At 38.5% G+C, this 24,505-nt stretch overlaps 1 protein-coding gene across 1 annotated transcript in view; it reads right to left on the bottom strand.

Moving 5' to 3' along the window:
* Positions 1 to 24,505, bottom strand: part of LOC107755565 (inactive phospholipase C-like protein 2) — a 105,861-nt gene that overhangs the window by 40,928 nt on the left and 40,428 nt on the right. The window contains exons 2-3 of the mRNA XM_016572435.1: positions 3,354 to 4,901; positions 2,190 to 3,122 (exon numbers count right to left, since the gene is read on the bottom strand). Of these exons, the coding sequence (XP_016427921.1) occupies positions 2,190 to 3,122; positions 3,354 to 4,901 (2,481 nt within the window). The remainder of the gene's footprint in view (positions 1 to 2,189; positions 3,123 to 3,353; positions 4,902 to 24,505) is intronic.

The raw sequence follows: 24,505 nt of genomic DNA, 5'->3' as shown, positions 1-24,505 counted from the left end.
CTTGCTGTTTAAGTGTATGAGAGAGACACGGAGAAAGAGGAAGCAGCAGACAGCTTGATGTTGAAACTTTACAAATGATGATAGAGCAGAATAACATCCTGCCAAGTGGATCACCTGCCGCTTGATGCATACTGGTGCTCTGCTCTCATCTTCCCTGATCGTATTCCAAGATACAGCAGGACGAAATAAAGCCTTATACAACACATGCATTCTTAATAGCAGCATTAAAACCCTACACACACTCTGCAGTGAGTGACTGGAGTTGTTCACTGATCCCTTTAACTGTTTGCACACTTGAAAGGAGTGTTTTCCTGCACCCTTCCCCCTTCTTCTCTCCTCTTTAGTGGACACGCATCAGTTTCTCACATCAGTAATCAGTGGAGAAACCGGCTAATAGGAAACGTTTGAATTGCACAGCGACTTTTAGGAGGTTGAATTCTGGATTTCTTAAATAGGTTTTAAATGAATTTGAAGTTATAATAAATGTAAAAAGGTAATATTTTTATTTATTTTTTTCAATTGTAATTTAGCACAATTATTTAAAACACTTTAAATTTTGAATAAAGAGACTTTTTTAATAAAACATAGTTAGACTTTTTAATAAAACATGATTTAAGAACTGGATGCATCTTCTGTATATTACAATTCTAGTCAATACCAAAAAGTTACAATCATTTTAATATTATTACTGATAACTAATAAATTGGCGAATTTAGACGTCACATCATTATAATGCACAATACAAAAAATAGATATTCATTTTGAAATTTGCTTATTAAGATCAATTTTAACAGTGTTTATTATGTTAAAATATTATTCTTTTTAAAAGATTAACTTTAAATGAGCATTAGATGATGGCAAAGGTAATCTAAATGTAAAAATACACAATGCACACAGTATTAAACATCCAATATCAGCTGCAAATCAAGCAGAAGACTGTTTAAAAGATACTATGTAAACATTAAATGCACTATAGGTCACTTTGGATAAAAGCATTGTATATTTTACAATAGTTTGCCAAATGTAAACGTAATCTTTCATTACATTTAATTAAAGTAGACTAGAAACATTTCACGATACAAAAACTAGGTGAACATATGCAAAACCAGAGAAACTGACAATGCAAGACAATAAGAGTATGCAAAAACACAGATCTGTGGAATAGGAACAGCAGAAAATGCATCCTGACAAATGAAATAACACAATTACACACATACGTGCACAAATTTAAAGACCAGGGGAGAGATCCAGAGCAGAAGGACAGCTCAAGCTGGCCATATGTTTTCTGTCTCTAATCATCTAATGGGATGTCCTTTGAGGTTTTAGTCTTCTTAAATTAGGACCATGTGTTAGAGGAAAACATGTTACATCTGCTGAGCAAGAGTCATTTGAAATCAATATTATTTGCAGCTTGCATCCAATCTTTCATGACTTGAACAGGAATGATGTATTGCCTTCATAACCCTGCAATTTTACTCTTCCACCATTATTCAATGACAAAGCTTGATTAGCATTCTAGCATTTGAGAAACATCTGCAGTCTCACTGAATTCTCTGATCTGTAAAAGCACAAACATTTTTTAAAAGATGTGAAAGCATCTTTAGAGAGGAAAATCAGGTATCCGGTTTTAAGGGCATTACTAATGAGCTCAACAACAAAAGCTTTCAACTTGGTTTCTTTCTTGTATCATTTTCTCTCTCTCTCACTTTTTACCTGTCCCTGACTACACAGGCAATTTTAAGTGTGTGTTTTCAATACCATGTTGTCATAATCCTTGTTGTATCCTACCCTTTACCTCCCTTGAACTGCCTGTAGGGCCAAGGCAGCTTGTGAAAACTGAAAGTGGCAGCTGATGCCAGTTGACAGGGAAGGAATTTACTATTTTTTCTTTGTGAAACCTTCATATGACATTGCAAGCAAATTTCACATTTCATACCAAATATATTTTGTGCTTCGGCACAACATTTATTATTTGGTTTATTTAAATGTGAAGAGGAAGGAACTTTGCTCTCTAATGAGAAAAGAACATTTGACAGTGTTATCTAATGAACTCCTGAAGCAATACAAATATCACTAATACTTTCAATATCAGTGGTTGCTGTCAGTGCAATTTCTCAAAAAATTCAGTGCAAACAGACTCAAACAACAAAATCTGAAAAACACTGACCCTGAAAAGACCGAATTCATACCTGCACATTTTCCCGTAGGTCTGTTGCTTCCCGTAGTGGCTGGGTTGATGCCCTGAAGAGCTCATCTACCACTTTGATCCCTGTGGTCTTGGTGGAGGTGTATTCCCTTGCTTTGCGGCCCTTTCTCACAGAGAGACCCCTCTTATGGGCCTTGCCCCCACCTCGACGATTTGTAATGGCAACGTGAACAAACAGCGTGGTGTTAGGCAAAAATTCCCCTGTAAGTGACTGCAGTGGTACGTGCCGGTAACCAGGAAGCAGGCACTCAAAAGGAATGGTGTACTGGCCAATAAATTCATCGCCAATGTAGTCATCATCAAGGACAACAAAACGCAAAGCAGCCAATTCGGGAAGGTTGATCTGGAACTCAAAGCTTTCATCAAAAATTGGATTGTCACCATTTTGAGAGACAGTTTTTGTGCGTTGTTCTGCGCAGTCTGCAGGAATTCCGTGGATCTCCACGTAGATGTACGGCTCTACCACATCGCCTTTAGCAGCCGAGCCTCGAGGCTTTGGTAGGTTTTGACCGCTGATCACCTTGATGTGGAGAAGTTGGGCTGAGACTCCCGGAAGTGAGTCACGAGCATTGGCACTGAAATACGACACCTCCTCACGCATTATAGCTGGACGCAGGACATAGCCGCAGTTGCCATTTTGCCTAAACCAACCAAGGTTTAAATCCATCATCAAACCTGGAGTCTGGTAATTCATGGCCACGATTTGGCAACCGCACTTCCAGAAGTCCTGTGGATTCATGTTGCTAGCATCAATGCGCATGGGTGTAGGGTACACCCGTGACAGGAATCGCTTATTGTAGGAGACGAAGTCCTCAGGAAACTCATTGGCAAAGCGGTTGGCATCTACCTCGTTAAAGGAGCAAATCTCCCAATGCTTCTGTTCCCGTTTCGATGTCTCAAAGTCAGAATGCGATTTCTACTGACCCCCCCACCCCCCACCCCCACCAGACCACTTGCTTAGGGCCTCCAAAACTCTAAACATGCCCCTGCCTAACTTTGCTCTCTAATGAGAAAAGAACATTTGACAGTGTTATCTAATGAACTCCTGAAGCAATACAAATATCACTAATACTTTCAATATCAGCGGTTGCTGCCTATGCATCAATTTCACAAAAATGTCTCAGTGCAAACAAACTCTTAAAAACACAGACCCTGAAAAGACAGAAAGTTCTTTGCAGAGTCGTAACCGTTTGCAGCCAATCCCGTTGAGCTGGTCCTTATCGTCTCCACCCATCATTCTCCTGAACATCTCGAAGCCTTCTTCTTCATCTGTGACCTCCCCTTCAGAGTCTTGCGAGTCTGAAGGCAAGCTCTTCCCTTTGATGAGTATCTTTCCCTTAAGTTTTTCAGGGGAGGGCAAGTAGTGATCCTCCATATTGGGAGGATCAACATGCAGTTTGTCCCCAAGGATCTTCTTCAGGTGTTGAGCCATGACCCTCTGCTGGGGAACACTGCAGTGTGTGACAAGACAGAGGATTAGTGGATACTCTGAACTCTCAAAGGCATACTGGTTAATGACATCTAGAACTTTACAGAAGGCCAGCTGGGAGGCAACAGAGCTACCGACATAGACAACGGGCTCACAGTCAGCGCCATCCCAGACTACAACCTCCAGGCTTCGACAACCCATGCGTAGAGCCCGAACATAGCTGCTGAGGTCTGACGAGCCCCAATAGTGATCTTCCAAAAGTGAGGCATTGTGGGAAGAGTTGATGTAGTAGTGTGAAAGGGGCTGTGTCATATCCTGACAAACATGCTTGTGCTGCGGGTCAAAAATGTGGCACTCCGATGACAGGAGGTAGTGTGTGAAGCCATCTATGGACAAGTAGCCATTGTTACGTCCTTCAGCAGAGGGTTCGTACTTGTGCACAATCTCCCGACACATTTCCTCTGTGACTCCCTCGACTCCCTGTTCCACCTCCACAAACAGCATCAAGTCCTTGGAGTCCAGGTACTCTTTGTTGCTGGAGAACTGCACCAGCAAGAAAAAGATCTCAGGGCGTGTGCACAGTTCACAATAGGCCTCTACAAATGTGTCTAAATCAATGCCTTCACCATAGCAATCTTTAGCTTTCTGTAGCTCTTTGAACTTCAGTTCAATACGGGACTCCCTCATGCCAGGATTGAGACCCTTGATGATTTGGGTGGCCCGGAATAGGTCAATGTGTCCTTGCCTTTCTGGATCAGCTAGCTCAAACACGGACCCAATCCAGGACGTTCTTACACTGGGTTGACTAGGTTCGACTACACCCACCATGTGCCGCCCGTATGAGACCAGGTACCGCAGTCCCATCACCCAGGTGCTCACCACATCTGCCGTGCTGGCGACCAGATCCAGGGACTCATAGTTGTCTCCGTATATAATTGAGAATGCACACTCATCTGGGAACTGATCCGAGAGGCCGTTGCTGCGTAGGACGGGTGTTTTCTTTCCCAATCGAACTTCTTTGATGCTCTTGATCTCAAGCTTGGCCTTCTCTGAGTCTTTCTTCGATGGTTCCCAGCGGAGCCAGCGCATGTCAGGGTCCAACAGGAAGTAACGATTGTACATGCGAGAATTGGAGCGAACTTTCTTCATCTCACAGCCTTCCATCATGAAGGCCATGCAGGCAGCTGTGCTGTTCATCTTGCGGTCACTTGGCATGGAGCTGAATGAGACCGTCTTCTTTCTTGCCTGCCTCTGCTTTGAACCATCCTGCAGAAAGAGTACAAAGAAGGTCGATAAGTATATCTGACACAGGCAATCTAAAAAGCAAACATTACATATAATCGTTTCTTATATAGGTTATCAAAGCTATGGAACATATTAGAATGCATATTTTAAAAATCACTATGCCTTGAGTTGGGATGTTGAAAGTTCTGGTACTTTGGCACCACACAAACACCTGCCGAGGATTAAAAATCACAGTAAAGCCTAGGCTTTGGGGTGTAATAGAACAAGTATTCATACCGAAAATTTTCGGTAAGGGTATTTCTGTTCGGCATCTGTACCGAACACATACAGCAATGTTTTAACCACTGCACAAATACAACTTTATTGGAAATTTCCAGTTTTATATATTGTTGCTTTTGATAAGAAAGAAAGTCTCATCTTAACCCATTTTTTCAGGAAATTCAAACAATAAATGACGTTTTGACGTTCTTTGATGTGGTGTGACAGTTTGCTGTATAAACGCCTCAGTTCAAACGAGCGACAACAAGCGAGTAAGCGTGATCTTCCCTTCCTGTTTACTACTAGTTTTAACGTGAAATAAACATGAAAGAACATCTCATGTCTACTGGAATCGCTCAATCAGTGTTTCAACCACGGAAAGACGTCAATAAAACAGCTTATAAACAAAATGTCATGTAGCAATTCATTTAGCAATTTAAGTCATCAGTGTCCACAGCTTGTTAGTTCGCTAGAGAAATTAAGTCTAGAGAAGAGCATTTCGCAAAATATTACACTATCTACTCATATTTTACTTTACCCGTTAGTGATGTCTTAATTATTTAATGTATGCTTAAATAAATTTATTATGAAACAATTTATGACAGTCACTGTGTAAATTAATATCTTTTAACAACAAATAGAAATTTAATAATTTATAAATTAATTTAAAAACTGTAGTATGTGCAATTTACATGTTTGCATACAATTTATTTTTAAGTTTAGTGTTGATTATTATATTTAAAAATAAATAGTAATTGAATTTAGGTTTGGGCTCTGGCCAAGGTACGTACCGAACCGTCATGTTTGTGTACCGTTACACCCCTACCAGGCTTATATCAGTATTGCTGGGGGTAACAGAACAAGAACTATCTGAAAATAATATAATGAAAAAGTAATTTCTATATACTATTACTCAACAAAAAAGAAAAAGAAAAGGAGTATAAAGACTGCTCCTTCTTTAATTTTCTACAGAGCATGACAACAACACATGTTGTCTTTTCCAGGAAAGATATAGACAGATATTGACACTACTAATCCCTAACAGGGAAGTCAGATGCAATTCAGTGGCAATAGGCTATAAAACATTAACAAATTTACAACTATATACATTAAGGGAAATAAAGTAAATGAAATAAGGACAACTATTGTCTGGAATACATATAAGGAAACAACCATAAATACAATGCTATCTACACCTGCCTCAGCTACATAAAATCTAAAGTACCCATTCTACCACAGGTCAGTGTGTAATCTGTCACACAGCAATCAATACAGAACAGACAGGAAAGAGCAGCCAATAGCAGATATGCCACTTAAATCAAGCTTTTAACATATAACCTCTGATAACGACCACTGTGTCCTTTTTTTTTATAAACAGAAAAAAACAATTACACCTACACATCCACATACATGCATGCTTTAGCACAAATAAAGAAAGAAATACAAAGTGCAGCGATATTTAAACGATCAAAGATCAAAAGTTGCTGTCTTCAGCTTCAATAAAAGCTATACAATTTCTTCACAGATGAGACACTACCAATCTCATACCAGCAAAAACAGCATGCATACACAGAAGATCAAAGATATAAATGTGTTCACTGCCAGAAGAAACATCAAAATAGATCTGATTACTTGATCTAAATATGAACTCCTGCTCTGGAGTCTTTCCAAGTCGAAGCATACGCAGGGAGAAATACCAAGGGAGGCTTCAGCTGGCTCAAAACCATATCAAGCCCATATCACATCAACCCACCTCTGATGAAGAGGGCTGTTATGACAGCTGATCTTCATGAACTCTAGACACATATGAACGCATACTATCAAACCACACACTTTAAAGGCTGCATTAAATGAAAATGGGAGTTTTGTGGAATTTAGTTTGTTAGTCCTAAGCACATAATACTGAAGCTGATTCTGCAATGCAATGTCAATATTTTTTTCAGCTATTTTACCTGAGCTGCAAATGTGAGTTTACAGCCTGAGTTGAATTAAAGATGAGACTGACAATACCAAAAAATGGTAGCAGATACAACAAAAACACACTAGTGTAGCACATTTTACACACCTGAATCTTTTGATCCAGTTCTTTTAATTAATCAAATATGACTCACAACCTCAGAAGTTTGAATTAGTGAATCCTTCACTGAATGAACTCACTGAATCCATCAGAGTGGTTAATGAATCAACATTTTACTCTCTCTGAACTGTAAGTTATCTTACTTTCAATAATGTTGATCTGAAAATGAAGCATGTTTTGTTTAGATGGCATACATGATTATGTTTATTTGTATTTAAGCTTTATATTTATTTTATTTTAAAACTGATAGTCCTGTCCCAAAGCATTGCTAATTAAACCAATGTTGCTGGTAAAAATTCTCAAACAAACAGTCAAACAAACGATTTCAACATCGAACACTTCAAGTAATGTCTGTGTATTTACATTCAAACAGACTTGTAATGATTTGTGCTAGAGACCTGATGAAATGAGTAAAACAAACTCAGAAAAGGTAATATCTGGTACCAGGCAACTTAGTTCAAAAGGTTGAGGGTTGTATTTAATTTCCTGGAAAATTCTGAGCTTATTTCGGCACTTGGATTATTTTGGCATCGCTGCACAGGAAGTCATTTCACCAAGCCATGTGCATATTATTGGGAGTGGATCCGTGAGGGTCGTCTGCGCATTAGCCTTGTTTCATAACACAGCTGTGTTTGCACTGAACTGCTGAAGGGTGTCTGCGTGCAGACTGCTCCTGAATGAGAATGAGAATGTCAGCGCATGTTTGAAAGCGTGTCCATGTAATGACGAGTAACTGAGAGAAGAAGACAGAGAGGTTAAGGGTGAGAGTGCACCAAGCTGACAGAGAATGATTGTGCACTGACCTTTGTCAAAGGATAATAGAACATATATCTACGCAAACCCACACACAAGACATGAGAAGGAGCACGACTGTCTTCGCTCACAGATATTTACACTAGTCAAAGTGTCAGCATGTCTGTGTCTGCTACAGGAATACACATACATATTCTTGTCGAATAACCTGTTCCTCCAAATATGTGACTATAGGAAAGAAAAAAATCTCTTTAATGCCTTTATTGTGTCTCCTAGACCGCAATGATATTAAACGGTGATTCTTAGTCGGTATTGTCTCTTGCTGTCCAGTAAAAATTTAAACAAGATAAGTTTACTTGAGAAGTACAATTGTGCAATATAAATATCAAATGAAAATATGAGTGATAATTATTAAATGAGATATTAGTGAGCAAAGAAAACAACCTTTAAGCAACTTCTGTTAACACAAGCATAACATGAGCAGGTTACTCAACATAAACAGCTATTTTCGTGCTGTGGCTCAAAATAAAAACAAACACATGGACATTTGCTAGTAGGAAGGCTAATTGCTTCATTTGAAGAATAATGAACAGGTGAATATCAAAAAGGAGCCTTTGCATAGACTTATATCTGTGTTTTGATAAAAACTTCACTTGATTAAAAAACAGCTGTGAATGGTATTATGTTGTGAAATTGATTCAAATCACAGCAAAGGACACACACATAACATAATGATAAAGTAAGGTTAATTTGTCATGTTACCATGAAGGACACAGAAAAAAGAGGATAAAACACACATGAAAGCAAAAATGATTCTGACGTCTACACTTTGAATATAGGTTATGTGTGTATGTTGATAAGACTAGGAGGGGTCTCTCATGTTATATGCTGTGCATTTGGCTCATGTTTTTGAAATTATTTTTATGTTTTTCCAGCTTGTGCATGTATCTTGTAAAAAGGGACCAATTAGAGTGCTGTTACCACACTGGTCATACTAGCTCAATCACATGTGTACGTGAATTAAAGGAGACATATTATGCCCCTTTTTACAATATGTAATATAAGGTGGCCCCAGAATGTGTCTGTGAAGTTTCAGCTTAAAATACTCCACAGATCATCATATCATTTTGAAAATGCCTATTTTGAGTGGAAGCAGAAACACGCTGTTTTTCGGGCCTGTTTCTTTAAATGCAAATGAGCTGCTGCTCCCCGTCCACTTTGCCAGAATAGAGCTGTGCCATTACAGCTCGGACCTGCTAAAAACATCTGTTTTGGTTCTGATTATCATGTTTATCACACTGAAATCATGTGTTTTAAACCATATTAGTTTAAACTTCTGATATACGGTTTTCTTCGCGCACACAACCGAAGCACACGGACAGAAAGCGGCCACCACAAAACATGTGAGTACACTGCTCTCTTGTCTCCTCTGAGGCTGGGACTCTAAACAGTGTTCTGTGCTCGTCTGTGCAGCCAAAGACAGAACAGGCAGCATGTTTTGCTCAAACTTTTGCCATGGCGTTAGATCTGGCACACCGCTGTCGCTTGCGAAAACACAATGATGGTGCCGTGGGTCAGGGTTGCCAGGTTTTCAGGAAAACCCGCCCAATCGCTACCCAAAACTAGCCCAATCGCGTTTCGAGGGGGTCCCCAGTTAAAAATCATGTTCTGGGGGGTAAAATTCACGTTTTTTGGTGGGGTTCCCCTGCTAAAATTCGCATTCCAGGGGATAAATATCATGTTATTGGAGTCGTTTCAACCCGCGGACATGAAAAACAACCCGAGGCAACAGTGTTAAAGTAGCCCAAGTTTTCTGATTGGTCAGAAGATCTGAACTCAAACAGTGTATGCATTATGATGGAATCATCCCTTAGGAGGCAAATGGCTGGCCTGTGTAAATGGATCTGAGCATGGTCTCAAGTGTGTGGGTGTGCTTTCTAGACACTGTCACTTCTGAATGCAAAAACCCTAATGGTTTGTCTTGATATTTATATTGCATAATGGTTCCATTATATACACTTACATTCATTCATCTGGCAGATGCTTCTATATAAAGCGACTTCCAGTGCATTCAAGGTATACAGTTTTATCAGTTTATGCTTTCCTGGGAATCGAACCCATGACCTTAGCATACCTCAAGTCATTTAGTTGGAGCTAGGAACACTATACTAAAAAAAAGTTTTCTAACGCCTCCGCATATAAAACATAGTTTGACTGACTCTAAATTGTAGTTGAGCTGAAATCAAACGATTGAACTGCACATCATTTGAATTCTAATGTGCCAAATAATTTTGTTTGGCACCCACATAAAGCCTACAGTGAACTGATTAACTATATTATATGGCAAAAAAACGGTTGCAAATCTAAATCTAAATACTATTATTATTAATTATTATTAGTAGTAACTATTTATTTTGAAGAACACCAATGTCTTTCATCAAACTGATGTTGCCGTCATTTTGTAAACGCAATAAGCCACTTGCTTACACCCATATGTGTGCACAGAAACCACTCATCTATCTGACATTTATTAAAGCACATGCAAATGTGAATTTTTCTTGCTGTAATACACACTACTACAGAGACAGAGTAATGGCATTTAGTAGCTGTTTGCCCAATGAAATTAAACAGTTCCCTTGTGTCTGTATATTGAACCTTTGTATGTGTGTGTGTGTGTGTGTGTGTGTGTTGTGTTATTCACATTTGTGTGTATGTTAAAAATGAGAGCCAGTTTTAGCAAACTCACTCTGCTAAAATTACAGACTGAGGAAATGAAACACAATCCCAGACTGCAGACCAACAGTCTGAGAGAAAGAAAGGAACATAGTGTTAAGAGTGAGTAAAAGAGAACATGGTGGGAGTTACTGAGAGGGAGTGGAATTGATGTTAAGCACTGAAAATGTTAATTTTGTCCACTCCATTCTAGCCTGTGTTCAAGACATATTTCTTAGTAACAACCAGAGAACAAAAAACATCTTAGATTGACTAACATCCCAGACTGGTTTTAGAGGGGTTTTGTGTTTTCAACAGGTCAGACTGGGAGACCAGCTTAAACCTGCTGCGACCAAATTTTTCAATAGCAAATACACAAAAACAAAATTTATATTCTAAGATGGATCAATCATTACTATCAGTATATTATACTGTATATCATTATAGTATTACCTGCTTAAGGTAGTGTAAGTGAGTTCACAGTTGAGAGCCAGAGTCCAATTTGAGACAGGACTAACTCCATACATAAGACTAATATCCTGCAGAATGGCCCATTTTCATTCTCCACTTATACCTGCAGATCCTTTCTGATTAGGGGAAAACAGCTGTACAGGTCAGACGCTATTTAATTCCTCATATATCATCTCACTGCAGCTGACAGGCAGCAGACAAACCAATTTCGCTGTACTTCCAGTGTGTGTATGAGTATGCATATATGATTAGGAAACTCATACATGTCCTCACCCCTTCCTTTTGTTTTTCTATTTTATTCAGAACTAATCAATACTGATTTAAGTAATCAGTCTCACTCTTTTTTAAAAGAGGATGCAGGGCTCAAATTCTCTTTTACTGTGTGATTTGGATTTGGATTTCTCTTTCTGTCTGTTTCAATATTTATAACGCTGTTTGTAAAACGCTACTGTTTGCAAATACGCCTTAATTGTTGAAACATATACGTACACAAATGCACATACACCATGAATGTGGGATAGCTGGTGGGTGGAATAATTGACAGCTATGGCTTACAGACACTTGAGTAAAGTGACAGACAGACAGACAGACAGACAGACAGATAGATAGATCATTTTTCTCTGTGTGTTTGTAAGAGTGGGAATATTAAAGCATCCTTTTTTTTAGCACAGAAGTCTTGGCTCGGTTCTGCTATGTGAGGGTTCCTCAGGCATGTGACGCGGGCCAGGCTTACAGACACTTGAGTAAAGTGACAGACAGACAGACAGACAGACAGACAGATAGATAGATCATTTTTCTCTGTGTGTTTGTAAGAGTGGGAATATTAAAGCATCCTTTTTTTAGCACAGAAGTCTTGGCTCGGTTCTGCTATGTGAGGGTTCCTCAGGCATGTGACGCGGGCCGCCCCTGCAATGGCATAACCCACGCACTGCTATAAATACATCCAGCACGGGTGCGCTGCTATAAAGCTGCTCAGCCCACTGAGCACCTCTGAGCCTTTAGATCTCTCCTGACGCTCCAACGGACCAGAACTTTAGGCCTCAAAGCATAAAAGTTTTTTTCTTAATCTTGCTGCCAACATGCAAAGGCTACAGTATTTGGTTTCTTTTTCCATGCAGAGGAGGAACGAGAATAAACCCACCTTGACTCTGATTTGACAGATGCACCATGTAAACTGTAATTGCACTCCATTGTCTTGATTGTGCTGTGTGTGCTTGGCATTTGATGTTGCTGTTCTTTTGTGCCTGATGTTCCCCAGAGTTTGCAAAGCGCTGTTCTTGAGATCTGAACTGTTTCTTACATTTCTTACATGTTTTTTACATTTCCAAAAGCCTAAGATGTAATCTTAAAATGGTTTATGATAATCTATCTAGTTTTTCTATCTAGACCTTCTTCCCTTCTTAATATTTAGTACTCTAGTAAAAAAGTACTATATTTAAAATACATTTAATTTCATACTAATTATAGTTCAAATCTATTAACATATTTACTGACAGATAACTTGAGACTTACTGATATAAAAATTATAATTAAACTTTATTTGGAGAACTACTTGTGCACAATGCACATTTCTTAATATGAAGTCTCTTTAAATGAAAAATATTTAAAGTGTAGCTGAAGTATAGTCTACTTGCAATAGTTCCACTTTAGCACAATCAAATTTACTAAGTATATCTTTAACTGGACTTCAGCACTACTTCCGCACAATTAAAGTGCATCAAGTACAAAATTAGTTGTTCGAATTTAGCAGACTTTAAGAATACCAGTTTAGTATACTAAAAGTACAATTGCAGGGCATTTTATTAAGCACATAAATATGAAAATGTATTTGTATTATACTTAGCATAAATAAATGTATTTCAAATACATTTAAATATATTTCTTTTTAATTTGGATAAATATAGTGATAGATAGTGAAGAATCATATCAGAACACACGTCTGACTGGAGCATTTGACCGTTTAAAGGAGATGCGTGTTAATGGTATTTAAACCGCTCAGCACCCACATACAGTAAAGGTGGCCTGCTGATTACCCAGAATGCACTACGGACACATATCAAGCCCACCTACCCTGTGGAAGTAGGACGCCGGATAGCCCTGCATGTACTTGCTACTTCCTTTGGAAGAAGAAGGAGTGGCTTCTCAGTAAGTACCTCTGCAGGAGCGGAAACAACAACTCTTCTCACCTTGTTTCCCAAGGGGTCGACACAGGAGAACAAACAGCGCAAAGTCTATCTGACCTGAATTCAGTTTCGCAGTTTCTATTACAACAGCATATGTGAGCCGAACTGAAGGAGGACCCAGGTTGAAGGAACAGTTTACAAAAAAAATTGAAATTTACTCACCTTCAGGCCATCTAAGATGTAGATGAATAAAGTTTCTTCACTGGAACAGATTTGGAAAAATTACATCATTGGCAAGCATTAGCTCACAAGTGGATCCTCTGCAGTGAATGGGTGCCGTGAGAATTAGAGTCCAAACAGCTGAGTTCAAACACAGTCCAGTCCATCAGTTATTATCTTGTGAAGTGAAAAGCTGTGTTTGTAAGAATCAAATTCATCATTAAGGCGTTTTAACTTTAAATCATTGGCCAAAATGTGACTGTTTTCGCTTGTAAACGGTTCTTGATCTGTGCATATTTCACTCCTGATTTAGAAGAGATTACTTTTTCACTGGAGAAAGCAATATTATGGATAGAGGACTTGTATTTTAGCCAAAAGCAACGTCTTGAAGTTAAAAACATCTTAATGATGGATTCGGTTCTTATAAACACGGAGCTTTTCATTTCACAAGGTGTTAATTGATGCTGGATTACTTGTGGATTACTGTGATGTTATTATTAGCTATTTGGACTCTCGTTCTGACGGCACCCATTCACTGCAAAGGATCCATTGATGAGCAAGTGATGCTAAATTTCTCCAAATCTGTTCTGATGAAGACACAAACTCAACTACATCTTGAATGGCCTGAGTTTGAATACATTTTCAGCAAATCTTCATTTTTAAATGAACTATTCCTTTAACACAAATGAATGATTCATGGAAACCCTCAGCAACATTCTGGATACAACATTTAGACACATTTGTATGTGTGTGTGTGCCTATGTAAAATAAGAATAACCATCAGATTTAAACAGCATGCAAACAGCTGCATTTTGAGCAAAATCATAATTTAAATGAACAGTTATAGTGTTGGGCGATATGGTCATTTTTCAAACTGTCATATCGCCAGTCCGTGAGATCGCCGATAGATATTATCGTGCATGGGTGGGTGGGGGCAAGAGAGAGACTCCCTGTATTTGTCATAGGCTATTTCATAACTATTTGGTGTTTTAAACCGCGCGCGTGAGAGAGAGAGAGAGAGGGAGCCTATGGAAGCACCACAAATCTAAATAATATACTTTCAAACATACTGATAAACTAACATGTTAAATACAAAAATATTTAAAACAGCTAGTTCATATATATTCGGATACAACAGTCATACATCGCTATTAGGACCGCGCGTCCTGTGACAAGTTTGCCGCACCAGAGCACGGAAGTTATCAGTCTAAAAGGTCTGCAAAATCAGTGAACGGTGAAAATCAAAAGTAGATTTATTTTAAAAACCAACAGTTTAACACTAAATATTGGACATAAACGAACACGTTAAATATAAAGTATTTAAAATAGGTAAGTTCATATATTTGGAGTAAATTTAAATTAAACAGATACATCAGTCTTTTCAAAACGAAAACAAAAAGAAAAGTAAAACTAAACTGGCTGTCGCTGACAGGACTTGCATGTTTTTTTCCACAAGAATACCAACATGTTCACCTTCTCTGGTTTAAGAAGCGGTCTTTTACTTTAGTTTGTAAACCAAATCCTCCGTTGCGCTCCGTCCGCGGAGCAGACGCTTTGGAGCAGCTTAGACCATGCACTCGCACAAATGCGACCACGTGAAATTTTTACTCGCACGATATGTGTATGTGTTTGTGGTTGGAGACTCCTTCACCGACAGGCTCCTCATTTGCACTCGCGTGTGTGTGTAATACAGTGCTGAATGAAAAAGCGGGGCAATTTGATAATATTAGCCGAATTATAATGAGCCGCCTAATAATAATAATAATAATAATAATAATAATATTATTATTATTATTTAATACATTAATAGGAGAATGAGCCTAATATCGTCTTGACTACCGACAAAGACATCTGCTATCGTCGATATCTCTGACTATCGTCGATACGCGATACTATCGTCTATCGGCACAAGCCTAGAACAGGTCCTACACAATAAAGGCCTTTGTTTACAGAGTCAACAGCAGCAATTTTCCTTCTATTCAGTTGAACAACAAAGACACACACACATACCTAACAATATGAATCAGAGCCAACAACCGTCATAGAATGGCAGGTCCTAAAGTTCACAACACCACTCTAAAGTGGAAAAAAAAAATCAAAAGTATCCTTGCAGCCAGCTTTTGATAAACAGTGCTCACTTCTTCTTACCATAGTGCTCTGTATCACATAGTGAACACAATCATTAAAGCACAGCGTGACTTACAATAGTCTGCAAGTGCTTTCTCATTCTCAAAACGAGACCTCACCCTGTGAAGAACACAAAATACACTTAGACAGAAATAGAGATAGCAAAAAGAAATTAAACTTTGGAACAAGAGCCAGATACAAACACGGACACATACACACAGTGAAGTACGGCATTAGTCAGAGCTCTCCAGGGAGAAAAGAGTACCTGTTTGTATGTTTCAGAAGGTAAATGACCGTACATGACTAATAAAAACCTGTGGCGGAACTGCTTTTAATGATGGTCTTTCAGCTGAGGTGTGTGTCGAATGGACGACAGCGCTTAGTCTGGGGGAGGAAGGCTGTACAGAATTAGCAAAGCTGCACAAACTTTCCAAAAAGCACCTGCAAATCATTGTCTGCTATTGAATGAAGAGTACAGATGAGTGGAAAAACATGTACTGGAACAATCCACCACTGAACCCAACATAAGGTGATTAATTCAACATTTATATGTCAAAAGGCATAAATGAAGTTGCTAACGCTTTCTTTTACAGTATTTCTCTTTCAAATGAATATATTGCTATAATTACTTAGGCCCAAACATTCTTTATGCTTGTATCTGAATGCAAATGCTTCTAATTGTGATTTTATTATGTGTTCACAATGCACAAGTACACACTGCATTTTCTGCATTACCACAAGGGGCACACTAGTGGGTATTGACAAAAACAGTACACTGTAAAAAATATCTGTGAATTTAACGGTAAAAGGCTGTAAAAATGCTACAGTAAAAACCTGTTAAATGGTTATCGGAAAGTTCCCCTACTGTATACGGTGAAAAACTGTATTGGACATTACATGTAATTTTACGGTAGTATACCGTTTTTGGAAGTGAAAAAGAACATATAATTTGCAGTGAATAACTGTAAATTGGCATTTCCAGAATTCCCTGCATCACATTTCAAATTTTATGTTTTTTTGCTGAAATAACTGTTTCTTCTTAGTTTTTTTCTTAGCAGTTTTGTACATTAGGGTTGTATGTTACATCTAATGTTGTTTTGTTTTTGTAGAAAACATGGAAACACCAAAGACGCTTTAATATGTTGTGCGTTTTAATAGACCGGTGACGACCGCACAGAGTAGCATTATAACAGACCTTTCAAATGTATCTAGTATGATAAAACAGCGCTGCTCCCCCCCACCACATACGCATGACCGGAATGAGCGGAAGCGGTCATAATAAAAGCTCCGCTGCTTTTGATCCGTGTGTCGCGCTCGTTCAGCGGCCTCGTTTCGCTTCGACGGCTTTCAGCCTCACCCTGCTTCATTCTACTACGTTAATAAATCATTAGCTCATCCATGAACATGATTTCTGCCCAAGTCCCGTCGGTTCCCTCGGTTTTGTTTAGTAGAAAACATGGAAACACGCTTTAATATGTTGTGCGTTTTAATAGACCGGTGACGACCGCACAGAGTAGCATTATAACAGAACTTTCAAATGTATCTAGTATGATAAAACAGCGCTGCTCCCCCCCACCACATACGCATGACCGGAATGAGCGGAAGCGGTCATAATAAAAGCTCCGCTGCTTTTGAGCCATGTGTCGCGCTCGTTCAGTGGCCTCGTTTTGCTTCGGCGGCTTTCAGCCTCACCCTGCTTCATTCTACTATGTTAATAAATCATTAGCTCATCCATGAGCATGATTTCTGCCCGAGTCCCGTCGGATTGCATCGGCTGTGGGGATGAAGACCACAACTCCCATGATTCCACACTCAGTCACGGTGTCATCTAACTACGCCTTTGTCTATTTGTTTATTTTGAATACGCGCCCTCTAGCGGCGAAAATTACATATTGTGCCTTTAAGTTAAAACTGTAAAACCTAAAATGTTGCTACTGTATTTTTCACGGTAAAATTCTGCCAACCATAGCTGCCGGTTTTTTACCGTAAATTTTACTGATTTTTTTTACTGTGTATTTTTCTAAAATTTCAGGTAAAATACTGTCATGGAGAAGATACAGTTGACGTTTATTGCTAGATTTATAGTGTGTGTTACATATGTTTAACAGGACTGTGTTCACGTCTGAATTTGTATACTTGCCTGAAGTACTATGGCATTTCTTTTACATTGTTCAAACAAGTCCAAAACACACTTTACACAAATACACTACCATATAAAAGTTTAGGTTATTACAGTTTCCACAAAAATATTAAGCAGCACGGCTGTTTTCAACACTGATAATAATAAGGAATGTTTCTTGAGCATCAAATCAGCATATAACAACAAATTCGGTTGAGCAAGACAGGCATTTAATGTAACTCTATCACCCCCTTGAGTATTGGAGTTACCACCACAGTAAAGCCTTCTACACACTGCACGATTTTAGCAATCATATAAGATCATTGCAGATCACACTGTGCAACATGGATGTAATAAACTTGGGTATGACATGCATGTAGACTGTACGATGATGACAAATATTAATTCGTACAATACAACTCATGCAAGAATAAAACGGTTGTATTTTATATGTGTGCTGAAAAAAGTGGAAGTGGCAAAAGAGGAAGGGATAAGAGTTTGAGGTAAGCAGTTTTATGTTTTAGCGCCATGTCATGTTGATTTCATGGCGCATTTTTATTGGCTGGTCAGTAAACATGGGTCGTAGCAGCAAACACACTGTGCAATGATCATGCTGAATTTCTGACAGTCAGAAAATGATCATAGGCTATCTTTGGTCGCAAGACCGTGACAAGTGCCGTCTTTGAACCTTTCTCACTGTATGACATAGGGCCACCGATTAGGAGCCACGATCACAGAAATCGCCACGATTGTTTCACGATGCCAATCTTTCATCTGGGACAGCCGGAAATCGTGCAGTGTGTTTAGGGCTTAATGCAAGAGCTTGTTAAGTTAAATTTACTGAACTCTTTTGCTAGTTATTCTCTGTATTCTTCAAAGGTAAAAGTGTGAACTGAAATAAAACCTTTAATATACCATTCCTGAACTTTTTCTCCTCAGAGTAAACAGACTTATTTTTGCCAAAGCTTATCTAGAAGAAGAGAGAGAAAGAGACAGACAGACAGACAGAGAGTGAGTGAGGGAGATGTTTTTGGGTGCTTGTGCGCAGGTGTTGTGTTCTAAATCTTTGAGATGCTGCCAGCCTTCCACTGAACACAAATGTACTTTTTTTTGCTTTCTTCACACGGTGCAACCTCTTCTCACTACACTACAGACAAAACTGCCTACAGCTGTGCTTGCTCTCACCCTCTCCCCCTCACACACATCAGCTTTATGCAGTAGAAATAAAAATATTTGCTTATATATTTGCCAAAGTTCTTCCTGTCAAGAGTCCGTTTATAGTTATTTTTAGACAGGCAGGTCCAAGGCTACTACCACACACAAATGCTGCCTTTTGTTTTTTGATCAGACCTCAGGAAACTTCCTCTAAAGGTGTAGTTACACTTGTTTGCGGGTGAAATCCAGTCGTTTAAAAAGGAATCCATGCCATCTGGGGTTTTGCGTGAGGGTGACAAAGCACCCTACGCAGATTTCGCTCATGTTCAAGTTGGTCTCCCAAATTCATTTGAAGGTGACTTATGTGTGCACTGTAAAATATCAATAATGTGACCATACCTTCAGACAGAATACATCCATATTTGCTTTTTTTCCCCCATTATTTAAAAAAAAAAAAACATTCTGGATAAATACTTGTATGCATCCATCATCAAATCTTTGACATTCACAATTTTTCCTTATTTTAAGAAGCTTTGAATGAACCCTTTTCACATTTCCAGAGTTCTCAGAAGTGGAAGCTCTGTCAACTTCTATAGGGGTGAATGGAAACTACAACAATTATAATACTTGTTGTCCCATTTGCTCCAAGTGCTTTTTAGGATTATACAAAAGAGGAGCAAACATCAAGAGAGATTTTTTTTAGTCAGAAGAGAAAAAGATGCCAAAATTTCCGTCACTCTCTTAGCCATTGTATTAGAACCACTCAGGCTGCAACATTAAAGGGTTAGTTCACCCAAAAATGAAAATTAGTCCATGTTTTACTCACCCTCAAAGCATCCTAGGTGTATATGACTTTCTTCTTTCAGATGAATCCAATCTGAGTTATATTAAAAATTGTCCTGGCTCTTTCAAGCTTTATAATGGCATGGGCGGGTGTTTTTGTTCAACAGTCCAAAAGTAGTCAAATAAAGAACGCCCATCCATATTAAAATTATTTCCATATTACTCCGGGGGGTAAATAAAGGCATCCTGTAGCGAATCAATGCGTTTTTGTAAGACAAATATCCATATTTGACTTTTCTGTAATTTATTGCCAAGGTAATATAATGCAAACTGCAAAGTATAGTTATAAATGTACTTTTTATACAGTAGTTGATTCGCATTAGGGTGACCATAACGTTCTCTTTTTCATGGACATGGAATAGCCTGAATTTCTAAATTGCCTAAGATGTCTGGGTTTTGGCATTGTTTTCCTACTGTTTTCTTACTTGCTAAAGGTAATGACTAAAAAGCAGTTTGACAAACAGCATTTAGGCATTGTACATAATCGACCAAACATGGCATGGAAGAAGGTGGGACCTACAGAGAAAGGTCAAAACAATGCAAAAACACGTACATTTAATGGACTGTGCAGAGCATGTCAATAGAAAAACAAAGCCAAAACCTGCAAATTTTAGGCTAAAAAGAGGATGTATGGTCACCCCAATTACCTTAAGCCACAGATTTACCAAACTCAGTCCTACTGTTCTGTTCTTCTATCAGAATTAGTTTTTTAAGATCTGTTCCACACAAGGTCATTGGTGCATGCACAGCTGTATCGCGCATAGGGAGACCGAGGGCCCGCTGTCATCTGTAATGTTCTAAAACTGGGCCTGACAGAGGCTTATTTGAGTAGAGCAGTAGCATTGATTAATGGCAGGAGGAAATTCTGCACTAATGCTCTGCAAACGTTCCAACAACCTCCCCTCTTATGTCCTTCAAACGTTTAAGTGACATTGAAGCAAGGCAATAGTGAAAGAGATAAAGAAAATGATTCAGACTAAAGGATGATAAATCAATGTATGAGCCTGTGGGGCCGCTCTGAATCCCTTTAAATACTCACCCTATCCTTTCTTTCATCATTTGTCATTTCCTTTTCTCCTGTCTATTCTTTCCTTTCCCTCCTTCCCTCCTCATATGCTTTCCTTTTTTCCCTTCCTTCCTTTCCTTTCCTGTCAAGCATAATCACTGTTATCTAACACGAGCAGTTTGTAATCATCAATCTGCCCATCTCTATTAGGACACATCTGTAATATGAGCCATATAGCTGAATTCTGTCAATCTTTTGCAGGCATTAGTTTTGTTTCTGAGTGTGTAAAGGTGTATATATGTGCTTTCAGCAGGCTTGACAGAGGATAATAAGTCTTTGAACATTAAGATTAAAAAAATGACTTGGGCATCTGAGATTAGCCAAAGGCAGAAAAGCTTTTAAAAATGTCCCTCCAGAGGCCACAAACAATCAATGAATTCAGCCATTTCATGACAAAATAATAATAACAATCCTAATAAGGATGTGTGCCTGGAATATCATTAAAGGAATATTACAGCGTGGCCTTGCCATTTTTCAACATATTTAAATAATGAAGAAAAACAGCTTTCATCAGTATACATGATTTTTTTTTTTTTTTTTAGTTTTCTGCTAGCAGCCAACAAGAAAAAGTGTTTTTGCTCTAACAAATACCATAACTGAAAAAATTAGACAGACCACCTGTTGCCTGAATGCTTGAAACTATATTGTTAGATAAAGTAAGGGTACTTTAGATCCGCCGTTCAATTGGACACTAAAGCTAGGGTGACCATACGTGCCATTTTCCCAGGACGCGTCCTGGGAAAATGGCACGTATGGTCACCCTAACTAAAGCTGTCTATTGGTTCACATCAGATAAGCACCATCTCAAGACCCAGAGACACACACACACACACATATATTTTTATATCATGTCATGAAAAACAACCATTTATTTAAACTGACCCACCCAAAAAAGTAATATATTTAAAATACATTTATTTCATAATAAGTATATACTGATATAAAATTGTAATTTAAATTTATTTGGAGTACTACTTGTGCACAATGCACATTTCTTAATATTAAACCTGAAATGTGTTTTAATGTCACTACTGATGAGGATTGTATGATCTTTGAATAATATCGGTATTTAAATGCAAGATATTTTAAGTGTACCTGAAGTATACTTGCAATAGTTCTACTTTAGCACAATCAAATATACTTCCGTATATCTTTAGTTGGACCTCAGCATTACTTCCGCACAACTAAAGTGCATTAAACACAAAATTAGTTGTTCCAATTTAGCAGACTTTAAGTATAGCAGTTTAGTATACCAAATGTACAATTGCAGGGTATTTTTTATTAAGTATATAAATATGTAAATGTATTTATAGTATACTTATGAAATAAGTGTATTTCAAATACATTTTAGTATATGTATTTTTCACTATAGGGCACACACATTTATCTATCAAAGCAATCCAAGTGAGGACAGATGGCAACCTTCTACAGTTTTATATAAAATTAATTCTAATTACTACAGACTATTCTAAACTCAAAAAAATAATTTAATAAAAAATATCTTCCAACTGAGAACCTCTCCAAGTGTCACCAAAGGGAGGTTTTGTCAATAATCTTGGCCAACTGAAGCTAAATAACCCTACATACTTTCAACACATCTAATGACTATACAGCGCCACACTAAACGACCTCAGGTGTCAGTAATCTGTCTGATAATTGTGCATGCTGATATTGACACTGAATTAGCTTATTAACCATTTGCCATACTCAATTAGCCGGTCAACTGAATGCTGAGCTAATTAACAAGCTGAATCATAATGCCAGATTAGCTCATAATGCCAGTGTAAAGCCAACATATTGTTGTGTTCCCTTAATAGTCTTTACACTTGACTTGAAGTTATCATATGAAATGGCATTCATAACCCACATTACATAGACCAATGAATTCTGCACAATAACGCAAGAAACATATTAAAAAGTAAATATGGTCAGTTTTGAATTAATGTTGATTTTAAGTAATAGAGTTCTTCAAGGGTCCGTGTACGTTTTGATGGTTTGTTTTTCAATTTGAAATGAAATAAGCAGAAACGAGAAAACGGTCAGGGTTTTTTTCTCGTTTTTTCATTTGTTCAAAAAAATGGAAAAAAAATATAGATTTGGTCTGATTTTCGTTTTTTGGTTCATGGGTAGAAAATGGATAAACAACTTCAAAATAAATTTTCCCTTTGTGGGCGGTCATGACACGCCCCTTTCCGCTGATTGGTCAACCAAATCTGAGCCTCATTCTCAGTTCGTTCAGCAAAATAGTATGCTGCGTTCAAGTCCTCCTGGGACGTTTGTACTTACGAGTTGACAAGTCGTAATTACGATGTCAGGTGCGTTCAAGTCAGTTTAGTCGGCACAAGATGGCGGTGTACCTTCTTTTAATAAATTACAAGAAAATACAACAGGGTCTGTTAACTCTGCTTATAGAAAATGAAGAGCAAAGAATTCGCATCAGGTGTGTTTTGCGTTTTTAATATTTTTAAAACATGCAACATGGCAAATCAAAAGATTTTTCTAAAGATAGGTGCAAAAATGATAGCATTTTTTAACTTTGATTTCATTAACTAGCTGCGTAACAAGAACATGACCAATTTAAGTTTATAGGACTACTAAACTATCAATTTAAACAAAAATTTACCGTCAACTACAGACGTTGCATCCATCGATTCCGCCATGTTTCTCATTGACACGCCCTCAACTCGGAAACTCGGGGCTTAAAGAAAATTTCGAGTTTCCCACTCGTAATAATGACTTTGTGGTGGCGTTCATGTGCGTTCAACTCGTAAATACGATCTATCCGACATGACTTGAATGTACCAATAGTCCTCTGCTGCTGTACGGGGCAGGTCCTAGATCGGGCTTTTTTTCTGTGTAACCTAATGCGTTTCGCAGAAATATTTATTTCAGAAATTTCAATCAGCACCCAGCCTGTTTTATTAAGCTGTGCGGGTAGTTAAATCTGTATTGTAAAGCTGCGCTTATCCATAGACAGCACAGAATGGATGAGAAGCACAGATTTAAAAAAATAGACGTAGGGGGGTTGTTACGGGGCTGACGAGACGTGAGACGTGCGGATCCATGTGCAAGCTTTATTTAAAGCAGAGAGGTCAGAAACACAGGCTGGGTCGAACAATGGCAAACAGGTATATGGCGGACAAGACACAAGAATAGTCCTAGGGCTAGCAAAGGTCAACGAACGGCGAACAGAATCAAAAGGGCGAGACTAAAGGGATAAATCCAGGAAAACAGGCAAAGATCAGAAACCGAGAAAACAGACAAGACAAGGCAAGGCAAGACTAGGCTAGGCTAGGAAGCTAACGAGGGCTCTGTAGAGTAGCTATCACTGCTGGCGATAAGCGCATACAATACTCGGCAGTTAGAAGGAGTGAGATGGAGTGTTAAATAGTGAGTGAGTGATATGAAACAGCTGTGTGCAATCAGTGCTGTGTGCAATCAGTGAAACAGCTGTGTGCAATCAGTGCTGTGTGCAATCAGTGAAACAGCTGTGTGCAATCAGTGCTGTGTGCAATCAGTGCAATGGATGGTGGGATATGTAGTCCGGGATGACATGCAACAGTTTGTGTAGTGCGAGAGTCAATGTAATGGAAAGGGTGACCTCTGATGGTAAGCAGACGGAAGTTCATGGACCGGATACGTAACAAGTATAGCCTACAACACCCCATCAGTTATATTCAGGTCAATAGTGCCACCTGTTGG

This window comes from Sinocyclocheilus rhinocerous, unplaced genomic scaffold (genome assembly GCF_001515625.1).
Source record: "Sinocyclocheilus rhinocerous isolate Xijiao unplaced genomic scaffold, SAMN03320098_v1.1 scaffold2849, whole genome shotgun sequence".
Classification (NCBI taxonomy): Eukaryota; Metazoa; Chordata; class Actinopteri; order Cypriniformes; family Cyprinidae; genus Sinocyclocheilus; species Sinocyclocheilus rhinocerous.
Note: the sequence above shows the minus strand (reverse complement) of the source record. Positions and strands in the feature narration are given on the sequence as shown.